At 45.2% G+C, this 26,760-nt stretch overlaps 1 protein-coding gene across 13 annotated transcripts in view; it reads left to right on the top strand.

Moving 5' to 3' along the window:
• The window catches only part of LOC101936249 (butyrophilin subfamily 1 member A1-like), a 61,546-nt gene extending 38,293 nt beyond the window's left edge, over positions 1-23,253 (top strand). For all 13 annotated transcript variants that reach the window (XM_005313360.4, XM_005313359.5, XM_005313356.4 and 10 more), the window contains 5 exons: positions 11,199-11,480; positions 15,403-15,519; positions 16,938-16,958; positions 17,049-17,075; positions 21,513-23,253. In XM_005313360.4, coding sequence (XP_005313417.2) covers positions 11,199-11,480; positions 15,403-15,519; positions 16,938-16,958; positions 17,049-17,075; positions 21,513-22,057 — 992 coding nt within the window. In that variant the 3' untranslated portion in view covers positions 22,058-23,253. The remainder of the gene's footprint in view (positions 1-11,198; positions 11,481-15,402; positions 15,520-16,937; positions 16,959-17,048; positions 17,076-21,512) is intronic.
• The last annotated feature ends 3,507 nt before the right edge of the window (positions 23,254-26,760 follow it).

Below are 26,760 nucleotides of genomic sequence, written 5' to 3' on the forward strand. Positions count from 1 at the left end.
GTCAGGGTTCCTTCCCCACTCTGAACTCTAGGGTACAGATGTGGGGACCTGCATGAAGACCCCCTAAGCTTATTACCAGCCTAGGTTAAAAAACCCCAAGGCACAAATCCTTCCTTGTATCTTGGATTAAGTAATGCTGCCACCACCAAGTGATTTAAACAAACATTTAGGGAGAGCCACTTGGAGCTCTGCCTTCCCCCAAATATTTCCCAAGCCCCTACACCCCTTTTCTGGGCAGGCTTGAGAATAATATCCTCACAAATTAGTCCTGATGAACACAGACCCAAACCCTTGGATCTTAAAATAATGAAAAATCAATCAGGTTCTTAAAAGAAGAATTTTAATTAAAGAAAAAAGGTGAAATAATTTAGAACATAGAAGATCTCTCTTCTAGGCAAAACTTTAAAGTTACAAAACTCAGGAATAGCCTCCCTCTTCTTACAAAGGAAATCACAAACAAAAATAAAAGTAACCTAACAAATTTCTTCTGTTATTACTTACTAATTCAAAGGGAGTTAGATGGCTGCCTCCTGGATCTTCTCTGGCAAAAGCACACAGACACAACAAGAGACAAAGACTTTCCCCCCCTCCCAGTTTTGAAAGTATCTTGTCCCCTTATTGGTCCTTTTGGTTAGGTGTCAGCTAGGTTAGGTGAGCTTCTTAACCCTTTACAGGTAAAAGAGGAATTAACCCTTAACTGTATGTTTATGACACTGCTAATGAAAGATTCTGCAACTCCACAATACTGTATTAAATAACAACTTGATATATACTCTGTATTATTCATTGACCAAAACCTTCATTAACACAGAGTTAAAGTTGCCCAGTGGTATAGAATTCTCTTCCACAATGCTGAGTTCAGCAAAACTTTTGAAAAAACCCATAAATGTAGAGTTCAGGTACATGCCCATACAAGCTTAACTCACCCCCATCCCCCGGATCTGGCAATAGCCACTGTGAGTTATCCGTGTGTACTCCAGGTGAATTCACTGTTAAGTGTCGCTGTACTGAAAGATGGCGGCATTAGATGGTGTAGCCTGGAAGAGCTGTGATTGTGATATGTGGTGATCTGGAGGGTTCTGGCTTTCTGGGGGTGTATGTGATCAAAGGGAAGAGAAACCAAGTACCTTTGGGAGATGCAGTATGCTTCACTTCAGCACTGAGTTGGGTAGGTTGTGTCACTAGAGGAGCACGGGAGTTTTTTGCCATGGGGACTGTCAGTAGCTAAGTGGGAGATGAGTGAGGTCTGGAGGTTTAAGGAAGGGTAAGTGAAAGTACAGTGTTAGGTGGCATCGTGTGCAGGAGGATGAAGGGGTTGTAAGAGGAGCTGAATGGGTTGTAAAACTTAGCAGACGCGGTCTTCGTTTTGTGGAGTAGGTGAAGTGTTTGAATGCAGGGCAGGTGGAGTTCTGTTATTTTCCTTGTTGGGCCTGTCCTGTAGTAGGTGACTTCTGGGTACCCGCCTCACTCTGTCAATCTGTTTCCTCACTTCCCCAGGTGGGTATTGTAGTTTTAAGAATGTTTGGTAAAAATCTTGTAAGTGTTAGTCTCTGTCTGAGGGATTGGAGGAAATTCGGTTGTATCTTAGGGATTCCCTAGATCCCCCACATCCCTAGATAAGTTGTTCTAAGTGTCAGTTACCCTCACTGTTAAAAATGTGTGCCTTATTTTTTTGGTCTAACGTTCCCACCATGGGATCTTGTTATGTCTTGGGAGATTAGAGGACCCTGTACAATCAGAAACCTCCTCCCCATGTAAGTAAATATAGACTGTGATAAAGTCACCTCTTAATCATTCTAAGATTGAGCTCCTTAAATCTTTTGCTGTAAAATAGGTTTTCCAGAACTTAAATAATTCCTGTACCCTTTCCAATTTGTCCACATCCTTACTGAAATGAGGAATTAAATCTCATTGTGAACAGTGTGTTTCAGATAAAATTGTCTTTTAGAATTTCCACAATCTTGGCAAATGTTTTGTCTGCTGATTTAATAAGAACTGTTCGGCTGCTCAGCAGGTTGTAAGTGTTAGCCTGTGACCGAGGTCTCAGGGGGCTACACTGAGATTGCTTAATCAAGGCAATCTGCAAAGAATGGGGTAGATGATCCCCAAAACTGGAAGTTATATCTAATACTTAGATTCACCAAGTCTGCAACAAAACATCATCTACAATACCTTACCAGTTACCCAGAAGCCAAACACAACTCCCTTAAAGCAACCCAGCCTTGGACTTCCACCCAGACAGCCAAATCAAATATGATGAGGATTATTGAAAATATTGTTCCTCATTTAAAAAGTTCTAGCAATCCCAAAGTATCGGACACATTTGCCCACCAGGTCAATAAATATTTAAGATCTCAACCGAGCACATGTTTACAGCCAGTTCTTATTAACTAAACTAAGATTTATTAAAAAAGAAAAGAGAGTATAGGTTAAAAGATTGTTGTATATACAGATATGAATAAAGTTCTTAGGTCAGTTTCATCATAGAGATGGTGAGCTTTAGAGTTGCAAATGTTCTTTCAGAATTAGTCCATAGGTTACAGTCCAAAGTCAGGATGATCCAGATGGGACAGGAAACCTCAGTCTTGTGACGCAAACTTCCCTTGAGGCTTAAGCAGATCTGAGATAATAGGATCAGAGCCTAAGAGTTCTCTCTAGCAACCTCTTGACAGTAGGTGAATAATAGGTGAAGCATTGTGGCTTTGAAGTAGACCTCCTATTTCCTGAGCATCACTGATAATTGGCTATGTGGATTAGCATAAGGCAGTTGCCCATCTCCCACCATTTATAGGTTTTTTATTACATACTTCAAAGAAAAATGAAGACAATATTACCACATTCACAGTTCATCTAAATGTTAATATTCCCTTTTGATCTCTGAATCAATAGAACATAGTGACAAACAGGAACCGTCTGATTACACTGTTAACCTCTAACAAGATACAGTTAAACATAGACTACAACAGTCACTACCTTCTTCCTATTCTTTAACAATACAAGTCTACATTTCAAAGCTCTAGTCTATCTAACATGGCTGTGATAGCTCTTGATAAGGAATAGCCCTAATTACCATTTACATACTTTCCTAATATGTATTTAAAGGTAGAATTTGGGTCATTTAACCTGCAAATTGCTTACCCCTTTCTGACTCACTGTCACATAGCCACCACTACTTTTTCCTCATCCGTTAGACCATTAGCTATTACAAGGGTTGGCAACCTTTCAGAAGTGGTGTGGCGAGTCTTCAGTTATTCTCTCTAATTTAAGGTTTCGCGTGCCAGTAATACATTTTAACATTTTTAGAAGATCTCTTTCTATAAGTCTATAATATATAACTAAACTATTGTTGTATGTAAAATAAATAGGGTTTTTAAAATGTTTAAGAAGCTTTATTTAAAATTAAATTAAAATGCAGAGCCACCCCAGACCAGTGGCCAGAACCCGGGCAGTGTGAGTGCCATTGAAAATCAGCTCCTACTTATGCAGCCCAAAATACCGTTACCCATACCCTTAGCCATCTTGGCAACAGGGGCACACTGTTGACTCATATCCAGCTTCTGGTCCACTGTAACCCCTAAAAAGAAGAACAGGAGTACTTGTGGCACCTTAGAGACTAACAAATTTATTAGAGCATAAGCTTTCGTGGACTACAGCCCACTTCTTCGGATACCCCTAGGTCCTTTTCTGCAGCACTGCTGCCTAGCCACACGGTTCCTAGTCTGTAGCAGTGCATGGGATTCTTCCATCCTAAGTGCAGGACTCTGCACTTGTCCTTGTTGAACCTCATCAGATTTCTTTTGGCTCAATCCTCTAATTTGTCTAGGTCCTTCTGTATCCTATCCCTACTCTCCAGCGTATTTACCACTCCTCCCAGTTTAGTGTCATCTGCAAACTTGCTGAGGGTGCAATCCACGCCATCCTCCAGATCAGGCCTGCACAACATGCGGCCTGCGTGTGCTCACTGTGCGGCCCGCGGCAGCGGGTGAGGGAGGGGGGCTGAGGAGGCGAGCGGGTGAGCAGTGGCGGGGGGGGTAGGTGAGCTGGCAGCAGGGGAGGCGGGCTGAGGAAGTGAGTGGGCGGGCAATGACGGGGGGGCAGGTGAGCCAGCGGCGGGGGAGGGGAGCTGAGGAAGTGAGCGGGCGGGCAGTGGGGTGGGGCAGGTGAGCCAATGGCTGTCCCCAGCTCACCACCACTCCTCCTCCGCCTCCTCCCCTGAACGCTCCGCCCCACTTCTCCCCCTCCCCCACACTTCCCGCGAATCAGCTGTTTGCGCAGGAAGCCTGGGAGGGCTGAGAAGCGGTGCGGCGGCTTCGCGCTCAGGCCCAGGGAGGCAGAAGCGAGCTGTGGGGAGGGGAGCGGTTCCCCTGTGCGCCCCCCGGGTTACCTGCTGCTGCGCGGGCGGCCCTCCTCGCGCCTCCCCACCCCAGCTCACCTTCCCCTCCGTCTCCCTGGGCCTGAGTGCGAAGCCGCCGCACCGCTTCTCAGCCCTCCCAGGCTTCCTGAACGAACAGCTGATTCACGGGAAGCAGGGGGGCTGCGAGCTCGACCTGACCCGGTGCTCCAGGCGCTGCGTGGCGGCGGCGTGGCCCGGCTCCAGCCGAGCGGTGCGGCTGTAGCGCCGCCAACCACCTCCAGATAGTGCGGTAAGGGGGCAGGGAGTGGGGAGTTCGGGGGAGTGATCGGGGTGGGAGGGGTGATGGGGTCGGGGTGGCTAGAGGGTGGGGAACAGGGGGGTTGAATGGGGGCAAGGGTCCCGGGGGGGCCGTCAGGAAGGAGGGGGAGGTTGGATGGGGTGGCAGGGGGCAGTCAGGGGCAGGGGTTCCAGGGGCGGTCAGGGGACAGGGAGAAGGGGTGGTTGGATGGGGCAGGGGTCCCGGGAGGCCATCAGGAATGAGAGGAGAGGTTGGATGAGGCGACGGGGGGCAGTCAGGGGACAGGGAAGGGGAGTGGATGGGGCAGATGTCGGGGGGGCGTCAGGAAGGAGGGGGAGGTTGGATGGGGTGGTGGGAGGCAGTCAGGGGAAGGGGTTCCAGGGGCAGTCAGGGGACAGAGAGAAGGGGTGGTTGGATGGGGCAGGGGTCCCGGGGGGGGGGCTGTCAGGAAGGAGGGGGAGGTTGGATGGGGCGGCAGGGGGCAGTCAGGGGACAGGGAAGGGGGGTGGATGGGGCAGGGGTCCTGGGGGGGCGTCAAGGAACGTGGGGGGTTGGATGGGGCAGGAGTCCCGGGGGGCGGGGGCGGGCCACGACCCCCTTGTGGGGTGAGGAGGGAACCGGTTGTTTAGATTTTGGCAGCTCATCGCTGGCTGGGGTGGGTGGGGGGCTGAGGTGGCGAGCTACGAGTCAGTGGCTGACCTGTTCTACTGATCTGGTCTAGCTCCCATCCCCTCTCTAAGGGTTGCAGCTGTCTAGAGGTGCCTGCCTTCCACGCCTTCCTCATTCATACCTCATTCATTCAACAGGGTACCTGATTACAAAGTGGGGGGAAGATCTTATTTATTCTACTTCTAGCAAAAAGACATTTTTCTTTTACCTTAATTATACTACCTTAGGGGCCCGCTATAACATATTACCAAGGTTCAATACCGCTGTTTCGGTGGGTGGTGCTGGGGAAGGAGGGTTTGTTTCCACGGGGCGGGTGGCGCTTGGGAGGGTGGGTTGTTTCGGGGGGGGCTGGGCGGCGCTGGGGGGGTTGTTTTTGCAGGGCGGGCAGTGCTGGGGGGGGAGTTCGGCGGCACTGGGGGGGGGGGTTTGGCGGCACTGGGGGGGGTTCGGTGGGGGCAGGGAGGTTTCGGCCCTCAGCTGTTTTCTTTGGACTAATATGGCCCTCGCCACTTTACGAGTTGTGCAGGCCTGCTCCAGATCATTAATGAAGATATTGAACAAAACCAGTGCCAAGACCGACCTTTGGGGTGATCACTACCCATTGAGCCCGATGATCTAGCCAGCTTTCTAGCCACCTTATAGTCCATTCATCCAACCCATATTTCTTTAACTTGCTGGCAAGAATACTATGGGAGACCGTATCAAAAGCTTTGCTAAAGTCAAGGAATAACACGTCCACTGCTTTTCCCTCATCCACAGAGCCAGTTATCTCCTCATAGAAGGCAATCAGGTTGGTCAGGCATGACTTGCCCTTGGTGAATCCATGTTGACTGTTCCTGATCACTTCCCTCTCCTCTAAGTGCTTCAGAAATGATTCCTTTGCATCCAAGAGTTGTAAAAGAGCTCTGTGGGGAGTTCTCTGAAACATTAATGTTGATTTTCAACAGGTCTTGGAGCATTATGGAAGTTCCACAAGACTGGAAGAATGCTAGTGGTGTACCAATTTTTTAAAAGTATAAACATGGTTGTCCTTGGTATTTATAGGCCTGTCAACCTAATACCAATCCTCGACAAGAGAATGGAGCAGTTGATATGGAACTTGATTAACAAAGAATAAAAGATAATTATCAGAGTAGCAGCCGTGTTAGTCTGTATCAGCAAAAAGAACAGGAGTACTTGTGGCACCTTAGAGACTAACACATTTATTTGAGCATAAGCTTTTGTGGGCTACAGCCCACTTCTTCGGATTCATGTAGTGGAAAATACAGTAGGTGTATATATATATATATATACATACAGAGAACATGAAAAAATGGGTGTTGCCATACCAACTATAACGAGAGTAATCAGTTAAGGTGGGCTATTAGAACCACCTGAACAACATCCTATACAGCAAACAGGGAAAGCACTCTATGTACAATGAGCTCTCAAAACTGGATACTCTCATAAAAAAAACAACCTTCCACACAAACTTCCTAGTGGCTGGACTTTACAAAAACTAGACAAGTCATTTACAACACACACTTTGCTTCTCTACAAAGGAAAAAGGACACTAAACTACTACATGCCACAAGGGGCCACAACAGTGGTTCCCTTAACCCAACCAACAATATTATTAATCTATCCAACTATACTCTTAGCCCAGCAGAAGAATCTGTCCTATCCTTCTGCCCCTCCACCCCCACGAACATGATACAGTTCTGTGGTGTCCTAGAATCCTACTTTCGACATCTCTGACTCAAGGAATATTTCCAACACACCTCTGAAAAGCACACTAACCCACAGAAACCTTCCTACCAACACTACAGAAAGAAAGATTCTGGGTGGACTCCTCCTGAAGGTCGAAACAACAGACTGGACTTCTACATAGAGTGCTTCCGCTGACATGCATGGGCTGAAATTGTGAAAAAGCAGCATCACTTGCCCCATAACCTCAGCCGTGCAGAACACAATACCATCCACAGCCTCAGGAACAGCTCTGACATCATAATCAAAAAGGCTGACAAAGGCGGCGCTGTCATCATCATGAATAGGTCAGAATATGAATGAGAGGCTGCCAGGCAGATCTCTAACACCCCATTCTACAAGCCATTATCCTCTGATCCCACTGAGGGTTACCAAAAGAAACTACACCATTTGCTCAAGAAACTCCCTGAAAAAGCACAAGAACAAATCTGCACACAGGTGTATTCTATCCGCTACCCAAGATCCACAAACTTTGAAATCCTGGATGCCCCATCATCTCAGGCATTGGCACCCTCACAGCAGGATTGTCTGGCTATGTAGACTCTCTCCTGAGGCCCTATGCTCCCAGCACTCTTAGCTATCTTCGAGACACCACTGACTTCCTTAGGAAACTACAATCCATTGGTGATCTTCCAGAAAACACCATCCTGGCCACTATGGATGTAGTAGCCGTCTACACCAACATTCCACACAAAGATGGACTACAAGCCGTCAGGCACAGTATCCCTGATAATGTTACAGCAAACCTGGTGGCTGAACTTTGTGACTTTGTCCTCACCCGCAACTATTTCACATTTGGGGACAATGTATACCTTCAAGTCAGCGGCACTGCTATGGGTACCTGCTTGGCCTCACAATATGCCAACATTTTTATGGCTGACTTAGAACAATGCTTCCTCAGCTCTCGTCCCCTAACATCCCTACTCTACTTGTGCTACATTGATGACATAAATTTGTTAGTCTCTAAGGTGCCACAAGTACTCCTCGTTCTTTTTAAAGATAATTATGTAATTAGTACAAATCAACATGGGTTTATGGAAAATAGATCCTGTCAAACTAACAATATCTTTGTTGACACGATAAAAAGTTTGGTTTAGAAGAAGTATGGGCTGGATGAATGGACTATAAGGTGGATAGAAAGCTGGCCAGATCATTGGATTCAACAGGTAGTGATCAGTATCAAAGTGGAGTGCCCCAAGGGTCGTTCCTGGGGCAGGTTTTGTTCAATATCTTCATTAATGATCTGGAGGATGGCTTGGATTGCACCCAAAGTAATCTGATGAGGTTCAACAAGAACAAGTGCAGAGTCCTGCACTTAGGATGGAAGAATCCCATGCACGGCTACAGACTAGGGACCGAGTAGCTACGCAGCAGTTCTGCAGAAAAGGACCTAGGGGTTACAGTGGATGAGAAGCTGGATATGAGTCGACAATGTGCCCTTGTTGCCAAGAAAGGCTAACAGCATTTTGGGCTGTATAAGTAGGAGCATTGCCAGCAGATTGAGGGCTGTGATCATTCCCTTCTATTCGGCATTGGTGAGGCCTCATCTGGAGTACTGTGTCCAGTTTTGAGCCCCACACTACAAGAAGGATGTGGAAAAATTGCGAAGAGTCCAGCGGAGGACAACAAATATGATTAGGCGGCTGGAGCACACGATTTATGAGGCAAGGCTGAGGCAACTGGGATTATTTAGTCTGCAGAAGAGAAGAATGAGCGGGGATTTGATAGCTGCTTTCAACTACCTGAAAGGGGATTCCAAAGAGGATGGATCTAGACTGTTCTCAGTGGTACCAGGTGACAGAACAAGGAGCAATGGTCTCAAGTTGCAGTGGGGGAGGTTTCGGTTGGATATTAGGAAAAACTTTTTCACTAGGAGGGTGGTGAAGCACTGGAATGGGTTACCTAGAGAGGTGGCAGAATCTCCATCCTTAGAGGTTTTTAAGGCCCTGCTTGACAAAGCCCTGGCTGGGATGATTTAGTTGGGGATTGGTCCTGCTTTGAGCAGGAGGTTGGACTGGATGACTTCCAGAGTTCCCTTCCAGCCCTGATATTCTATGATTCTATGGTAATAATGTTGACATAATATACTTAGACATCTGTAAGGTGTTTGACTTCATACCACACAACATTTTGACTAAAAAATGATTATATATAAAATTAACATGGCACATATTAAATAAATTAAAAACTGGCTAACTGATAAATCTCAAAATATCATTATAAATGGGGAATCATCATCAAATGTGTATTTCCAGTGGAGCCCTGCAGGGATTGGTTTTTGGCCCTGTGCCATCTAACATTTTTATCAGCGACCTGGAAGAAAACAAAATCACCACTGATAAATTTTGTAAATGACACAAAAAATGGGGGAGTGGTCAATAATGAAGAGAACAGGTCACTGATTCAGAGTGATCTGGATTGCTTGGTAAACTGGACACAAGTGAACAATAGGCTAAATGAATATGTCTAGGACCAAAGAATGCAGGCCATGCTTACAGGAGGGGAACTTTATCCTGAGAAGCAGTGACTCTAAAACAAGATTTGGGGGTCATGGTGGATAATCAGCTAAATGAAAATTGTTCCCAAAAGACCTAATGTGACCCTGGGATGCATAAACAGGGCGATCTCAAGTAGGAGGAGAGAGACTATCTGGCACTGGTGCAACTGCTGCTGGAATAGTGTGCCCAGTTCTGATGCCCACAATGAAAGAAGGATGTTGATAAATTGGAGAGGATTCAGGGAACAATTATGAGAATGATTGGAAAACATGCCTAGATTCAAAGAGCTCAGTCTATTTAGCTTCACAAAGATACGGTTAATGACTGACTTTATTACAGTCTAAAAGTATCTGTAGGGGGAACAAATATTTGATAAAAAGAACAGGAGTACTTGTGGCACCTTAGAGACTAACAAATTTATTTGAGCATAAGCTTTCGTGGACTACAGCCCACTTCTTCGGATGCATATAGAATGGAACATATATTGACTCTGAAACCTTGGTTTTTGAATGTTATGATTCCTGATGTAAGATTTGTGTCCATTTATTCTTTTGCGTGGAGACTGTCCGGTTTTGCCAATGTACATGGCAGAGGGGCATTGCTGGCACATGATGGCATATATCACGTTGGTAGATGTGCAGGTGAACGAGCCCCTGATGGTGTGGCTGATTTGGTTAGGTCCTATGATGGTGTCACTTGAATAGATATTTGGACAGAGCTGGCATCGGGCTTTGTTGCAAGGATAGGTTCCTGGGTTAGTGTTTATGTTGTATGGTGTGCGGTTGCTGGTGAGTATTTGCTTCAGGTTGGGAGGCTGTCTGTAAGTGAGGACTGGTCTGTCTCCCAAGATCTGTGAGAATGAGAGATCATCTTTCAGGATAGGTTGTAGATCTTTGATGATGGACACACCACACGATCCATTGTCTAAAGCCAAGCTCTAAGATACAACTGCATTTGCTCCAATCCCTCAGACAGAGATAAACACCTACAAGATCTCTATCAAGCATTCTGAAAACTACAATACCCACCTGCTGAACTGAAAAAACAGATTGACAGAGCCAGAAGAGTACCCAGAAGTCACCTCCTACAGGACAGGCCCAACAAAGAAAATAACAGAATGCCACTAGCCGTCACCTTCAGCCCCCAACTAAAACCTCTCCAGCGCATCATCAAAGATCTACAACCTATCCTGAAAGATGATCCCTCACTCTCACAGATCTTGGGAGACAGACCAGTCCTCACTTACAGAAGAATAATAATAAGTATTATGGTAGCACCTAGGAACTATCCAGGGTTAAGGGGAAGGGACCAACCAAAAATTAAAAAGAAAACCCATTCCTCCATCTAAAAGTCATGGTATTATCCCCCCATTTGGAGCCCATCACTCTGCTCATGTTATATCCCTTCCCCTTAACCCATTTAAACTGTAAGCTCTTCAGACCAGGGACTGTCTACTGCTTTATGTTTCTACAATGCCTAGTATGGTAAGGCTCTGATCCTGGATAGTTCCTAGGTACTACCATAATACTTATTATTATTATTCTACTTCAGGAGCAAACTCTCACTCTCTATGCTGAATATTTACAGAAATGAAGATGGAGAATTAATAGATGTTTCTTCTATTCTCTTCCAGGTTTGGGCTCTGGGCCCCACATCTCTGTTGCTGACTACGAGGCCGGTGGGATCCGGGTGCTGTGTACGTCGGGTGGGTGGTACCCAGAGCCTGAAATGCTGTGGAGAGATTCTAGTGGGCAGCTTGTACCATCACTGTCCCAAACGAAATCCCAACAGGAAAATGGCCTGTTTGAAGCTCAGATTTCTGTTGTTATAAAAGAAAGGACATATCCTGGTTTGAATTGTTACATAAGGAATCCCCGCCTCAACCAAGAAAAAGAGTCAACAATTTACATAGCAGGTCAGTTCCCATCACAGCCAGACCAAGTAATTGCCAACAAACACTACTAATGATAAGATTATATTAAAGTTATACTGTATATTCGCCCAGGGCTGCACAGAGAGTATTCCAGGTGCGTCTCCTGACCAGGGGTGTGCAAAGTGCTTGTACACACTACCACGACCAGGGACATCTGCTGGTGAGCCTGGTGCCCACCCCATTGGGTGGGGCTGGGGGCAGTACAGCCGCTGGAGGAAGTGCCCTAGCAGGGCTCTGGCTCCTGTGAGTGGTGGCCTGACGTATTGCTGCTTTCGCCACTGTGGTTCCTGGTAGAGCCCTGCAGCTCCGCGGATATCCAATTTATATTTGCAGATATCCACATCTGCGGCTATAAATTTTGTATCTGCACAGGGCTCTGATCATAATGACACTACATAAATCCATTGTGCACCCAAACCTTGAATACTGTGTCTAGTTCTGATGTCAAGTATCAGGGGTAGCCATGTTAGTCTGTATCCACAAAAACAACAGGGAGTCCGGTGGCACCTTAAAGACTAACTAATCTGTTAGTCTTCAAGGTGCCACCGGACTCCCTGTTGTTTTTGTATCTAGTTCTGGTTGTTCCATCTCAGAAAGGATATAGTGTAACTGGAAAAGGTTCAGAGAAGAGCAACAAAGATGATCAAGGGGTATGGACCAGCTTCCATATGTGGACAGACTAAAAAGATTATGGCTGTTCAATTTAGAAAAGAGACTACTCAGGCAGGTATGATAGAGGTATATAACATCATTAATAATGTTGAAAAAGTAATAGAGAAGTGTTATTTACCCCTTCACATATCAGAAGAACCAGAAATCACTCGATGAAATTAATAGGCCACAGGTTTAATACAAACAAGAGGCAATACTTCTTCATACAACACAATTAACCTGTGGAACTCATTGCCATAGGGAGCTGTGATGACCAAAAATATAACTGGGTTCAAAAAAGAACTAGATAAATTCATGGCAGACATGTCCATCAATGACTGCTGGCCAAGATATTATGGATTTAATCCCATCCTCAAGGTGACCCTTAACCTCTCACTATCAGAAGCAAGGAGGGAAAGGCAAGGGTGGATGTCTCCAAAATTACCCTGTTCTGCAAACTCTGCCTGAAACTCTGGTACTTGCCACTGTCAGCAGACAGGATACTGGGCTAGATAGACCATTGGTCTGACCCAATCTGGCTGTTCTTATGAGAACTGGGCACAGATTCATTGAAAGAAAGGGGAAGGCAAATTCTAAGGATGCTCACATGTCTCTGTTCCCAAGGGGTGCAGAGGTGGATATGCAGGTACCCCAACAGGTCCCTGTGATGGGAGATTGGTTGTGGAGGAGCAAATGTAGTGCCCATCTTTAAAAAAGGGAAGAAGGAGGATCCGGGGAACTACAGGCCAGTCAGCCTCACCTCAGTCCCTGGAAAAATTATGGAGCAGGAATCAATTATGAAACATTTAGAGGAAAGGAAAGTGATCAGGAACAGTCAGCATGGATTCACGAAGGGGAAGTCGTGCCTGACTAACCTAATTGCCTTCTATGATGAGATAACTGGCTCTGTGGATGAGGGGAAAGCAGTGGATGTGTTATTTCTTGACTTTAGCAAAGCTTTTGATACTGTCTCCCACAGTATTCTTGCCACCAAGTTAAAGAAGTATGGGCTGGATGAATGGACTGTAAGGTGGATAGAAAGCTGGCTAGATCGTCGGGCTCAACGGGTAGTGATCAATGGCTCCATGTCTAGTTGGCAGCCGGTTTCAAGTGGAGTGCCCCAAGGGTCGGTCCTGGGGCCGGTTTTGTTTAATATCTTTATTAATGATCTGGAGGATGGTGTGGACTGCACTCTCAGCAAGTTTGCAGATGACACTAAACTAGGAGGCGTGGTAGATACACTAGAGGGTAGGGATCGGATACAGAGGGACCTAGACAAATTAGAGGATTGGGCAGAAAAAAACCTGATGAGGTTCAACAAGGACAAGTGCAGAGTCCTGCACTTAGGACGGAAGAATCCCATGCACTGCTACAGACTAGGGACCGAATGGCTAGGTAGCAGTTCTGCTGAAAAGGACCTAGGGGTCACAATGGACGAGAAGCTGGATATGAGTCAACAGTGTGCTCTTGTTGCCAAGAAGGCTAACGGCATTTTGGGCTGTATAAGTAGGGGCATTGCCAGCAGATCAAGGAACGTGATCGTTCCCCTTTATTCGACATTGGTGAGGCCTCATCTGGAATACTGTGTCCAGTTTTGGGCCCCACACTACAAGAAGGATGTGGAAAAATTGGAACGAGTCCAGCGGAGGGCAACAAAAATGATTAGGGGTCTGGAGCATATGACTTATGAGGAGAGGCTGAGAGAACTGGGATTGTTTAGTCTCCAGAAGAGAAGAATGAGGGGGGATTTGATAGCAGCCTTCAACTACCTGAAGGGGGGTTCCAAAGAGGATGGAGCTCGGCTGTTCTCAGTGGTGGCAGATGACAGAACAAGGAGCAATGGTCTCAAGTTGCGGTGTGGGAAGTCCAGGTTGGATATCAGGAAAAACTATTTCACTAGGAGGGTGGTGAAACACTGGAATGGGTTACCTAGGGAGGTGGTGGAGTCTCCTTCCTTGGAGGTTTTTAAGGCCCGGCTTGACAAAGCCCTGGCTGGGATGATTTAGCTGGGAATTGGTCCTGCTTTGAGCAGGGGGTTGGACTAGATGACCTCTTGAGGTCCCTTCCAACTCTGATATTCTATGATTCTATGAATTGCCAGGGTGTCCTCGGGGCCCCATCATACTGTAGTCTCAACAGACAGTCTGGCCATAACAAATAGGCCTAACCCAGAAAACATGAATTTTGCACTCACTGACAATCTAAATCCAATGGTGAGCAATGTCTCCATGACTAAATATATATAACTTTAGAAGGCAGAGAAACATGGAAACCTCCAGAGATGGCAAACTACTTGAACTATTAGGAAATAATGTTTTAAATGCTTGTTCCACTAGAGAGAGGAATGTTGTGGTGATGTGTGTAGACAGCACTTCCACCAATAGATGGAGTTGTATCTTTATCATAGTGTTAAGTAGGTGTATTGTACATTATGATGTTGTATTTGATCTGCGGGGTCTATCAGGAAGTTCAATCTTGGCTGTGGTGCTGAAGTTGTTACTTGCAGTGTTCCAGTGAACCTCTATGATTCTATAAGCATTGCATTATGTCATGTGTGAAGCAACATTAAGGCTATGTTGCAGGTGAAGAAGCAAATCAACAAAGTGTTTTTGTTTTTTTGAGTGACTAGTTTCTGCCTATGTAGGGCCAATCTACACAGCAAATACAGAAATGCCAGGGATTTGCCTACAATATGATTGACCCCTGCCTTGGTTACCACGGAATTCCTTCTCACTGTGTAGGTAGGCCCTAATAGTGTTCTGTAACAGGTCAAAGCTTGCACTTCCATTGGCTTCAGAGTGAAATGTGAAGGAACCTTATCTCAGTAGGGAATTTATTTAGAGCAGGGGTAGGCAACCTATGGCACATGTGCCGAAGGCGGCACTCACACTGCCCGGGTCCTGACCACCGGTCCAGGGGGCTCTGCATTTTAATTTAATTTTAAAGGAAGCTTCTTAAACATTTTAAAAACCTTATGTACTTTACATACAACAATAGTTTAGTTATATAGAAATAGTCTTATAGAAAGAGACCTTCTAAAAACGTTAAAATGTATTACTGGCAGGCAAAACCTTAAATGAGAGTGAATAAATGAAGATTTGGCACACCACTTCTGAAAGGTTGCCGACCCCTGATTTAGAGTCTCAGGAAAGTTTCTCCCACCCAATCACATTATGTTACTTTTGTGTGCAGAAGTCCTGCTGGTGGCATGATTCTGTCACTGTTTCCAAATTAATTAGGCTTTCTCTTCCAGACCCGTTTTTCCTAAGGACTTCGCTCTGGATGGTGGCTCTGGCTGTGGTCCTGAGTGTCCTGGGTTTTCTCATTTCCCCAGCCATTTACTATTTTTGGATGCAGCACAGAGAGAAAGGTAAAGTAATAGTGGGAGATTCCTTGGGTGAAACTGTTTCAGCTGAGAGAAATGCAGCAAATGGAACTATTCTTTACATCTCACTAATGAATCCAAACCTATTTTTAGTGTCAGATAAAAACTATATTAAACTGGAAGTCAGGTTGGGAGTATGTATCTGTAACTCAAAGGTGAATGTTTTATGTATCCCAGAAGCAAACATCACAAGCCTGACTAATTCAGCATAAAGAAATCTCAAACAAGCTAAGGTCTTGAAGCACACAGCAAGACCATCCAAACAACCTTAATTCTCACATTTAGTGATGCCAGGTGTTAACTGTACAATTACTGTTAGTGCATGATAGTGACTGTGGTCTAAGACTAAATTAAAGTTATTTCTAAAGACACATTAGATTTTTTTTCAGTTTTTCCAATGTGTCAGGGGCCACCATCTTCCCTTGAGGGGAACCTGGCTCTATTCCATTTGCACAGCCAGGAGGAGGGAACGTGTGTGTACGTGACACCATCGTTTACTGTATAATCAGTGATGTAAAATTTATCAAATCTCTATTGGGTAGTGCAATGGGTTATACCTCTCTAGCACCCCCTTGGGGTGAGAGGGGCACCACCTCCCATCTTTGCTGTCCTTTCCTGGATGGCAGAGACTAGTTACTGTAGTCTGGATTCCAGATTTAGGGTACAGCCCTCCAGCTGTACCTCTTAGAGAGCCTGCCCCCTTCAGGAGAGGAGGGGGTTAAGCAGCCCAAAAGAAAAGGACAGACTGCCTCCAGAGCCCAAAAAAGGGCCAGGTCTGCTCAGTCTCAGACAGTGTAGAGGTCAAGAGTCTCTTGGAGGAGATCTGGTCCCTTGTATGTCCAAACAACCAAGGCTGGGACCCAGTGCTCCATACAGAAAAGCCAGTCCCTCTACTTCCTCAGAGGGCCTGGTTGGCTGATGTTCTCAGGAGTGTATCCAGTAAACAACCCTTGTGCCCTGGGACTAAGGAGCTCTTGCTCTGTTTACTCCAGAGTCATCTGGGATCCTCCATTTTAAGGACCTGCCCTTCTCCAGGCTTGACATATCTCACAAGTGTACTGGGTTGGGGCTGATTGTGCCCAGAGAAGCTCTTTAACCCCTTCATGGCTGGTGTAGGGCACTTCCCAGCCACAGGTGGACAGTGGCCACGGATATAGTGGCTGGGAAAAAAGCCAGTGATGGAAACTTCATTTGGAATGTCCAGGCATTCAGACATTTAAGGGTTGGTTATTTTTTTTACAGCTTTTTTTTTTTGGAATAACATTAAGTTAAGGTTAATAAAAGGTTTTAGTTTATGATAATTATCTAGGCTATGGGGATTCATATAATAAAGAATCATGTAAAGGGCTAGGCACTATAACACAAGCTCTAGTAATATGTCTGTTTTTCTTTGTTTGTTTTAGGGAAACTCTTGGCTGAACTTCGTAAGTTCTGTTTTTTTCATAATTAAAACTTAGTTAGAAATTGTGCCTTCTTCAGACTGTGTTCATCTCTGTGTCTATGCTTGGTTTCAGGGTGGAGAAGAGCCCAAATATATGCAGGTAAATCAAGCTGACATTTCATTTATGTCAAAATTCCCCTGCCTCTTTTTACTAATCACACATAACAAGAAGGAAAAAGTCAGTTAAAACATTTAAAACTTAAAGTTAAATAAGGCTTCATTTTAACAATTTCCTATATTCCATTTCCCTTTAGTGTATGGAGTCTTTCAGAGGGAAAAGTTCTGACTTGATAAACGTTAGATGGTATTAAATACCCTTTTTGAAAGAGTCAATTACAGACTATAGCATTTGAGCTGTTATTGTCAAAGTCCAAACTGTTTCTTTAGTGAACAAAAGAAACACACCCGTTGGGAGAAAAGTATACTAACTACAGAATACAGCTTCCGTCTCTCTGGTACAACTTAACTGCTAAAGACTTACAGGCACAGTATCTGACTCAGTCATTAGTCACCCCAGGACCTGGCAATGTTTCATTAAAATCAGGCTGAATTATTGTTTTATCTTACCTCTTCCCACCCCCCACTATCACCCCATGCATAGACCAGGCCTCAATGAGACTTGTCTTCCTCCTCCTTCCTCCCTGGCTCCTTCCTGCAAGCTTCCGCCAAGATGCCGGTTGACAGAACCCTCCCCCACTACCACATCAGAGGGGATAAAAATCTATGGGTTTTGTTTTTATTTAAAAAACAACAACAGATTTTTTTCATTTAAATTAAATACAGATTTATTTTTTTTAAATAAACTTATTTAAAATTAAATTTTAAATTGACAACTTATGTTGAGGCCAAAACTCATTATAATCTATTAAAATCATGTAATTGAATACAACACATAATTTTAAGCAGTACATGTTTGCTGCAAAGTTTTAAAGAAAGCCAAACTACTGAAATGGAGGCAGACACTGGCTAAGCTCTTGGAGCCAGATTTGACAAAGTGCTGATCCAGCTTTGACAACAGTAGCCTCTTCTACAGGTGCAGAAAGAGTATTTTCTTCATTGAGGTTTATTTAACTGATTCATTTCAATGATTAGTTCATTCAAAGTTAAGAAATTATTTGTGTGTTGAAAAATCAGGAAAGTTTGTTTTCTAAACTATGAATATAAAGTAGGGTGAGAGGATGAGATCTACTTGTTCTAAGTCTTGAAGGACACGGCGACCAGGAACAACCAGTTCAACTCGTTAAGTACAGATAATAATTTGTTAGTTTTAAGTGCAAAACATGTTTTGGCAAACATTTTTGTACGAATTCAACACTTTTAAGGTAGTTTTATTTAATTAAAGAAAAACTTTGTGGATTTTAATTGAATTTTAATTTCCATCCAAATAGAACTTGAAACATAGGCATCTAGAGAACTTGAATCACAAGTACAAAATGAATTTATTAAATAAGAAATCCATCATTCACCATTTTCTAACATAACAAAAGAAGAAAAAAATAAGCATCTGAATAAATGTAAATTAAGCTATGTAGCTGATTAATTAAATATGTGATATGAGCCCAGATCCTCAAAGATTTTTAGGCATCTAACTTTCATTGATTTCAATGGACGTTAGGAGCCTAAATACCTTTAGAGTCTGGGCCATAGCATATCCTCCTGGTTAGCAAAAAGAAGCACCAAGTGAATCAATATGTTTTAATTGTTACCAACTAATAAGAATCAATCTTTCTTTAAGAAAATAACTAAAAAGTCCAAATGCGAAACATGATGAAAATCAATGATTTAAATCAAGGCTTCCTGCTTGCTGATTTAAATCATGATTAAAATCACTTATTTAAATCTCTTAAATGAATCCATCCTGCACCACCCCATAACCAGAAAGAGTTGGCAGCCTCACTCCATTAAAATGAATGAAAGCACATCTAGTACCTCCCTTTTATAGTCCCTGATCTGGATGCTCAAAACAAGTTCATAGAATCATGGAATATCAGGGTTGGAAGGGACCTCAGGAGGTCATCTAGTCCAACCCCCTGCTCAAAACAGGACCCAATCCCCAACTAAATCATCCCAGCCAGGGCTTTGTCAAGCCTGACCTTAAAAACCTCTAAGGAAGGAGATTCCACCACCTCCCTAGGTAACCCATTCCAGTGCTTCACCACCCTCCTAGTGAAAAAGTTTTTCCTAATATCCAACCTAAACCTCCCCCACTTCAACTTGAGACCATTACTCCTTGTTCTGTCATCTGCTACCACTGAGAACAGTCTAGATCCATCCTCTTTGGAACCCCCTTTCAGATAGTTGAAAGCATTTATCAAATTCCCCTTCATTCTTCTCTTCTGTAGACTAAACAATCCCAGTTCCCTCAGCCTCGCCTCATAAGTCCTGTGTTCATAAGTTAGGTGCTTAAGTCCCAATTTTGGGCCAGATGCACAAAACTCCTGCTTCAGCCCTGTAGGTGCCTAAACTATGAGGATAAAAGTTTGCTAGATGTCTGTTTCGGCCTCTGGGCATGTGCACCACTGCCTCCCTTTGGGCGTCCAAGCACCTATCTCCCACCTCAACCCCAGAGATTCCCAAATCAGGCAAAGACAGGAATTTAGCCACCTAAGTCGCATGTGGGGCCCAATCTGATTGGCATTTTTAGAGGCCACCTGCTGAATCAAGTCACATTCAAAATGTGGTGGTAGGACCCACCTTGTCCCTTGTAGCCCAGTGGCTGTCACTTACCTGGGATGCGAGACCCAGGTTCATTTCCCCCTATCTGCCTGACAGGGAGAAAAGGTTTGAATGGTGGGGGTGTCTCCCACCTCTCATGAGAGGACCCCGGGTAATCCAAACATTGGTCCAGAGAGAATAAGAATGACTCTGGGGTGTAATTAGGTACCAGCTAGGAGACCCAGGCCCCCGCTTCAATCCCTCTTTCATTACTTAATCACAGTGAAACAGTTTCAGCAGGAATCACACATCAGAATAGCCCATAGCTCAGTGATTAGAGCCTCTCTTGAGAGGTGGGAGATGCCTGCACAAATACTTTCTCGCCCTCTTGCAGAGAGGGGAAAATTAAACCTGTTTCACCCACATCCCGGGTAAATGTCCTGGCCTCTGGGCTAAAGGTTATAAGGTGGGCAACCCCCTCCCCCATGCTAAAATGACATCAGTGCCTAGCTCTACAGAGGGTTCCCAGCTTCAGACTCACAAGCTGACATGTGAGTGTCCAGACATGTGCATCTATCTCTGCCTAGCATGATGACTTTTGGAAGTCACAGGCTTCAGGCGCCTATAGGAGCTTTAGAGAGTGCCTGGCTCAGGCTTTGGGAGTTGCAGCAATTTCTCCAGGCACCTATAATTAGGCTGAGCATCACAATGCCTAACTCCTCTTGAGCATTCAGCCCATCCTTCCACCCGAGGCCTGGGCTATACTAGCGGGGGGTTCGAACTAAGATATGCAACTTCAGCTACACTATTCGCATAGCTGAAGCTGAAGTATCTTAGTTGGACTTACCTGGCAGTCCTCACGGCGGTGAGTTGACCACCGCGGCTCCCCTGTCAACTCCGCTTACTCCTCCTGCCGAGGTGGAGTACGGGCGTCGATTTGGGGATTGATTTATTGCGTCTAGATGAGACGTGATAAATTGATCCCCGATACATCGAACACTACGCGCCGATCCGGCGGGTAGTATAGACGTACCCCTAGTAACCTCAGCGGGGTGGATACTTGTAAAGTGAGTTTAGTTGACTATAAGTTACAGCAAAACAGATCTCATGGGTTGAGAGAGCCCCTCAAGGCTGGCCCCAGGAAGACTGCAGCCCTCGCTGGACATGTTTCCCATCAGGTACCTGTCCCCTTGTGGCTGTCAACACCCCCTGGTCTCCCAGATCTCAGTGCCAAGGGGCTGAGGGGGTTGCAAGGTGCTTGGGGCCGGCTGTCTCTCTGTCTCACTCTCAGCCATGCTCGGCAGCTGGATACCAAAGGAAGCTTACAAGAAGTGGAAACGTGAACAGATGACTAGGGAGGAGTATAAAAATATTGCTCAAGGATGCAGGGGTGTAATCAGGAAGGCCAAAGCACAATTGGAGTTGCAGCTAGCAAGGGATGTGACGAGTAACAAGAAGGGTTTCTACAGGTATGTTAGCAACAAGAAGGTGGTCAGGGAAAATGTGGGGCCCTTACCCCTGATTGCAGCTATTAGCATCTTTCAGCCTATCAGTGTGCATGCTTCTGCGCATACGGTCTATTTCCTCACACTTGAGTCCTGCTCAGATACCAAGCAACTTGGAGACACAGACGCCACGAGACCCCAAGGATAGGGTATTTTGTGTTTATTTTGCACTAAATCAACCCCTCTGTCTCCTTCCCCTGGAAATAAACAGGTTGGGTGTGAAAGTCTCACTGCCTCTTGGGGGGAAGGGGTATTTAATATTTTCCCTCCATTTCCCCCTCTGGGCAAGTGATTTTATAATTAGGGATTAAAGAAGGTTAATTTCCCTTGGATCCCAGCACCTGCCCCCGACACTGACTCTGTGACTCTCTCCCCAGTGAACGTGACTCTGGATCCAGCCACAGCTCAGTCTAACCTCGTCCTGTCTGAGGATCGGAAAAGTGTGAGACATGGAGATATACGGCAGGATCTTCCCGACAACCCTGAGAGATTTGAACCTTACGTCATTGTTCTGGGCGTTGAAAAGTTCATAGACGGGAGGCATTACTGGGAGGTGGAGGTGGGAAAGAAGCCTGAGTGGACTCTGGGGGTTTGTAGGGAATCTGTGAGGAGGAAGGGGAGTATCAGTGTCACATCTAAGAATGGATACTTTGTGGTGTGTTTGAGAGATGGAGAAAAATACTGGGCCCGCACTTCCCCCCTAACTTCTCTCCCCGTGAGCGTCAGGCCCAGCCGGGTGGGGATTTTCCTGGACTATGAGGGGGGCGAGATCTCATTTTACAATGTGACTGACAGGTCCCATCTCTTCACTTTCACTGACACCTTCTCTGGGATGCTCCGCCCTTATTTCAGTCCTTGTCTCAATGAAGGGGGTAAAAATGCAGATCCCCTGATAATCTGCCCGGTCCCAGAGAAGGCCTGAAGGAATCTCTGTCCCTCACAGTGACACCCACAGCAGAGACTGTCCCCTCCCACCACTGACCAGCCCCCAGGCCTGTTCCCATGGGGATGGTGTAAAAAGCATCAGCTGCCTGCCCCCCATCACCCCCTCCTCTCTCAGCTCTCAGCACCAGGTCTGTGAACTACAGGAAGAGGAGAGAGGCAGAGAAGGGGTGAGGTGGGGTCAGGCTGCTTGGAAGTGGGGATGCAGGGGCAGAGGGAGGTGGTTTAGTCTTGTGGTTTAGACCTTCCCTGTCAAAGTTTAAGCAGACCTGAGGTAAAAAAGGATCAAGCCCTGGGACATTTTCTTTAAAGTCTTCTAGCAAATTGATAAACTTCTTGACAGCAATTATCACAGCAGCATCTTCTCCCAAGGAAGAATAGGCAGTGCAGATTGTTGCTTTGAAGCTAATTTTCTATTTTATGGGGGGAGGGATAGCTTAGTGGTTTGAGCATTGGCCTGCTTAGATGAACTACCTGTGTTCAGTCACATAAGGCAATTAGCCAGTCGAACTGTCAAGACAGTTCACACGTAGTTTACTATGTGGAATTACAAACTTCAAGGAGAGATTAGGATAATTATATTACTATACCACAAGTCCCATCTAAATAATAATTTTCCCTTTTGACCTCTGAATTCATAGAACACAGCATTATGAGACAGGAACAGGATTAGCATCTACAAGCTAATTAGATCACATTTGTTAAACTTCTAATGAGATACAGGTAAAAACAGACAAATACACTTAGCATCTACCCGTGATTTCTATTACTACAAATAAATGGGTTAATGATTGCTGGTCTAGGACATCTCTTTGAAATACACATACAAGTAGATTGTCTTGGTTACATTTCAATGTGTCTTGTTAAGTTCTAGGTCATACCCAAGTTGACCATCTGTGAGCATCACAGAAGTGCTGTTAAGAAAGATGCTTTCAGAGCCTTTTACAGAACCAATGTCATGTTTGTCATTTGAGTATTCTGTTAATTAGATTCTTCTTTCTTTCACTGAAAAAAGTCTCTGCAGTTATCTTTATACTCTAAGTGCTTTGTTGCGATGTGTCATTTCAACTTTGCAGGTTTCATTGCTTCATTTGATAGGATTTGTAAGCATATGATGCATCGCGGTTGTCAATCACTGAATTCCATAAAACAAAAATCAGTATAACTTTCGTCAAACTTTCTGTACTTCGTTTGTTTCTTACTATTTGACTGCATTGTCCATGGCTTCAGCACAACTAGCAGGACTAGTATAAGGTTGTTTTAAAAACTTACTCATTTTCAGTATAACTTGCTCACACACTGTAAAAATATATTCCACTTCCACCTGCCAAATACGTCTCCGTCAAAACGGATGTCACTTCTGATTTGCTGTTGCAAAGCAGTGAGATTTTTTATGTTGATGCTTATGCAATGTGAATATTACGGCATTGTTCATTCACCATGGAATATGTTGTGTAAACAGAAATCATTGATTTGTCATCTAGGCAATGCGGATAGGGGTGATGTGTGACTGTTGATAGTGGAGACGGTGGCACGTGACCACCCTACTCATCACTTCTGGATCTAACAGAGGTTTTCAAACTTTGGGCCGAGCCCTGATCTGACAACAAGAAGAGGGCCAGCTGTGCTGTGCGTAACCCTTGTCTGCCTGCTGCCCATGCTGCTCAGGGAAGAGGCAGAGCGCAGAAGAACAACAGCCTCTGGGTTAGGCCCCATGTGCCAGGTTCTGCAGGCTTGGTTGTCCTCATTGAAATGGACCCAAACTTTTCCATCAGTGCAGTTAATCCACCTCTGGGAACGGCAGTAGCTAGGTTGATAGAAGAATTCTTCCATTGACCTAGCTGTGTCTACATCGGGGGGTGAGATCAGGGGTCTCAAACACATGGCCCGGCTGCAGCCCGTGAAGTTATTTTCTGCAGCCCACCATAGGAGCCAAGCTTTCCTCTGACCACATAAGGAATAATTACAGGTGTTTATATTTTATTAAAACCCCTCTTCACATTACAATTTTTAAAAAGTTAATACATTGACTTTTAATAGCATACTCTTCATTTTTTTCATTTTTGACTATACTTTTGTATCGTTGTATGAAAAGGTGTCAACGATGTGGCCCTCGGGCCAATGTACTAGTCCTCATGTGGCCCTCATGGTGATTTGAGTTTGAGATTCCTGGGTTAGATCGACCTCACTAAATATTTCACAGCTCTGTTTTAGGTGTAGGCCTCAGGAAGAATAAGGGTATGCCTATACTACAGCCAATACAGCAGCACAGGTTCAACTCTGTCACTCAAGTGCTGAACTGCAGATACTTCCTACACTGACGGAAGTGTTTTTTCCATCTCTCTAGTTAACCCCCCTTTCTGGGAGGCAGGTAGCCAGGTCACCATCAGAATTAGGTTGATCATAGAATATCAGGGTTGGAAGGGACCTCAGAAAGTCATCCAGTGCAACCCCCTGCTCAAAGCAGGACCAGTCCCCAACTATTATTGATCTAGCTGTGGCACTCAGGACACACAATTTTTCACAGTCCAAGGTGAGGTATGGATAAGGTAGGAACAGTCCAGTGGGGACTTATCTGTTTTGACCTGGGGACGCCCAGTGTCTGCCTGTTGTGACCAGGGGACGCCCAGAGTCTCCCTTGGTATGGGGCAGGGACAGAGTACAGCCAGCAGGGTACAGTGTACACTCTTAGAATGCATTCTGGTGAACTGGAAAGTGTTTGGATCTGATCAGTTGATTAAAAGTAAATTGAAAAGGTTCTGTACAGTTGATTGGCCTCAGTACCAGCTAGAGTGCCAAGAAAGGTGGCCACCGGAAGGATCACTTAATTACAACACGATCCTTCAATTGCTTTTGTTCTGTCAGAGAACCGGTAAATGGAATGAACATCTCTATGCGTATACGTTTATGGTGTTAAGAAATAGGACTGATATTTTGCTCAAGTGCCATTTAACTCCGACAGGCTCGGTAGTAACGGCTGCTAAACCCCAGAACCCTCCCACTGTTGTAATGCCAGAATCGGTGTCCCCTTCGGCTCCTCCACCCCCACAGGCTCCAGAGAGTACCCACCCCCCCACACACCCCGTGGGATTGTATCCGTTGATTACGGAGAGTGTGGTAGCCCGTCCAGGAACTCAGGAACGGCCAGCTCAGATAGTGTCTGTATATTCTTTTAACCCTGTACATCTGGCTGCTTTTAAGGCAGAGGCAGGAGAATTCTCAACGAATCCAAGCAAGTTCATTTCTATCTTTGAAGGGTGTCTAGCTAGCCATAAGCCTGACTGGGATGATTGCAATATACTTATGAGAACCCTGTTGTCTGAAGTGGAGCGGAATCAGGTTATAGCTAAGGGTAAGGAGGAAGACAGAGAAGGCATTTAAGGTTTAAAGGGAAAGCTATTGGACACCAGAGGTTGTACAGAGTGGAATCCTCAAAAGTGAGTGTGCTCATCCTGGTTTGTTGCTTCAAAGCTCTGTACAGAAGTTATGCTACTGGAAAGGATGTATAATGGCAATGAGTATGTGTTAATGGTTGGAAAAAAGGTGTATAAGTGAAGAGCGGAAGGTTCCTTTGGAAGTTAGAAGAAGCTGAGAAAGGGAGAAGGAAAAAGAGAACAGAATGAGTTAACTGAGAGGAAAATATAGCTAGCAAGCTCAGTCATGCTGGCCCTATCCAAGGACATTGTTCACAGCCAAGACTTGGCTGACAACCAAGAGAAAGGGGGGCCTGAATGTGCCCAAGCAACTGTGAGATCTGCAAAATACTGCAAGGCATAATGAGGACAACAGAAGGGTTAAAAAGCAGTTTTGCTGGACAGTATTGGCCCAGGGATTTAAAATTCCCCCACTCTGTTTGGACAGCTTTGGCCAGAGACTTGGAGGAGTGGGATAATTCAGACAGAGCCCTCCTGCTGCAATACGTAGATGACTTGTTAATTGCTGCTGTGGGTCTAATCCCTTGTCTCAGAGCTACTGTGAGTCTCCTAAACTTTATTGGACTGCGAGGATACAGGGTATCTCAAAGCAAAGCCCAAATTGCTCTTTCAGAGGTTCAATATCTGGGATTTCACATCAGGCAGGGAGAGAGACAGCTCTCAAACGAGAGAAAGGAGGCTATCTGCCAAGTTCCCATCCCCAGCAACTGTAAACGGCTTAGGGCATTCCTGGGCATGGCAGGTTTTTGCAGAATATGGATTCCAGAGTTTGGACTGTGGGCTAAACCTCTGTATGAATGTGTTAAGGGAGCGGATCATGACCCCTTTCACTGGTCCCCAGAAGCGGACAGGGCATTTCAGCTATTAGGTGCCTGGAAACGTCCTGTGGCATACTTTTCTAAGCAACTGGTTCAAGTTTCAAAGGGATGGCCAGCCTGTTTGAGGGCGGTCGCAGCTACTGCTCTAGTGCTTGGGGAAGCTGAAAAGCTGACACTGGGAGGAACTGTGCAAGTGTATGTTCCCCATATGGTCCGAGCCTTGCTGGACACTAAGGGTGGTCTTTGGCTCACACAGGCTCGGGTTGCTCGGTACCAGGCGAAGCTGTTAGAGACTCCTGAAGTCACCCTGCAGATCTGTCCCTCCCTTAATCCAGCTACACTGCTACCAGAGACAGAAAAGCAGGAACATGACTGTCTAGAAATCATAGATGTTCAGTATTCTAGCCGCCCAGATCTAAAAGATCAGCCAC

This window comes from Chrysemys picta, chromosome 5 (genome assembly GCF_011386835.1).
Source record: "Chrysemys picta bellii isolate R12L10 chromosome 5, ASM1138683v2, whole genome shotgun sequence".
Lineage (NCBI taxonomy): Eukaryota > Metazoa > Chordata > Testudines > Emydidae > Chrysemys > Chrysemys picta.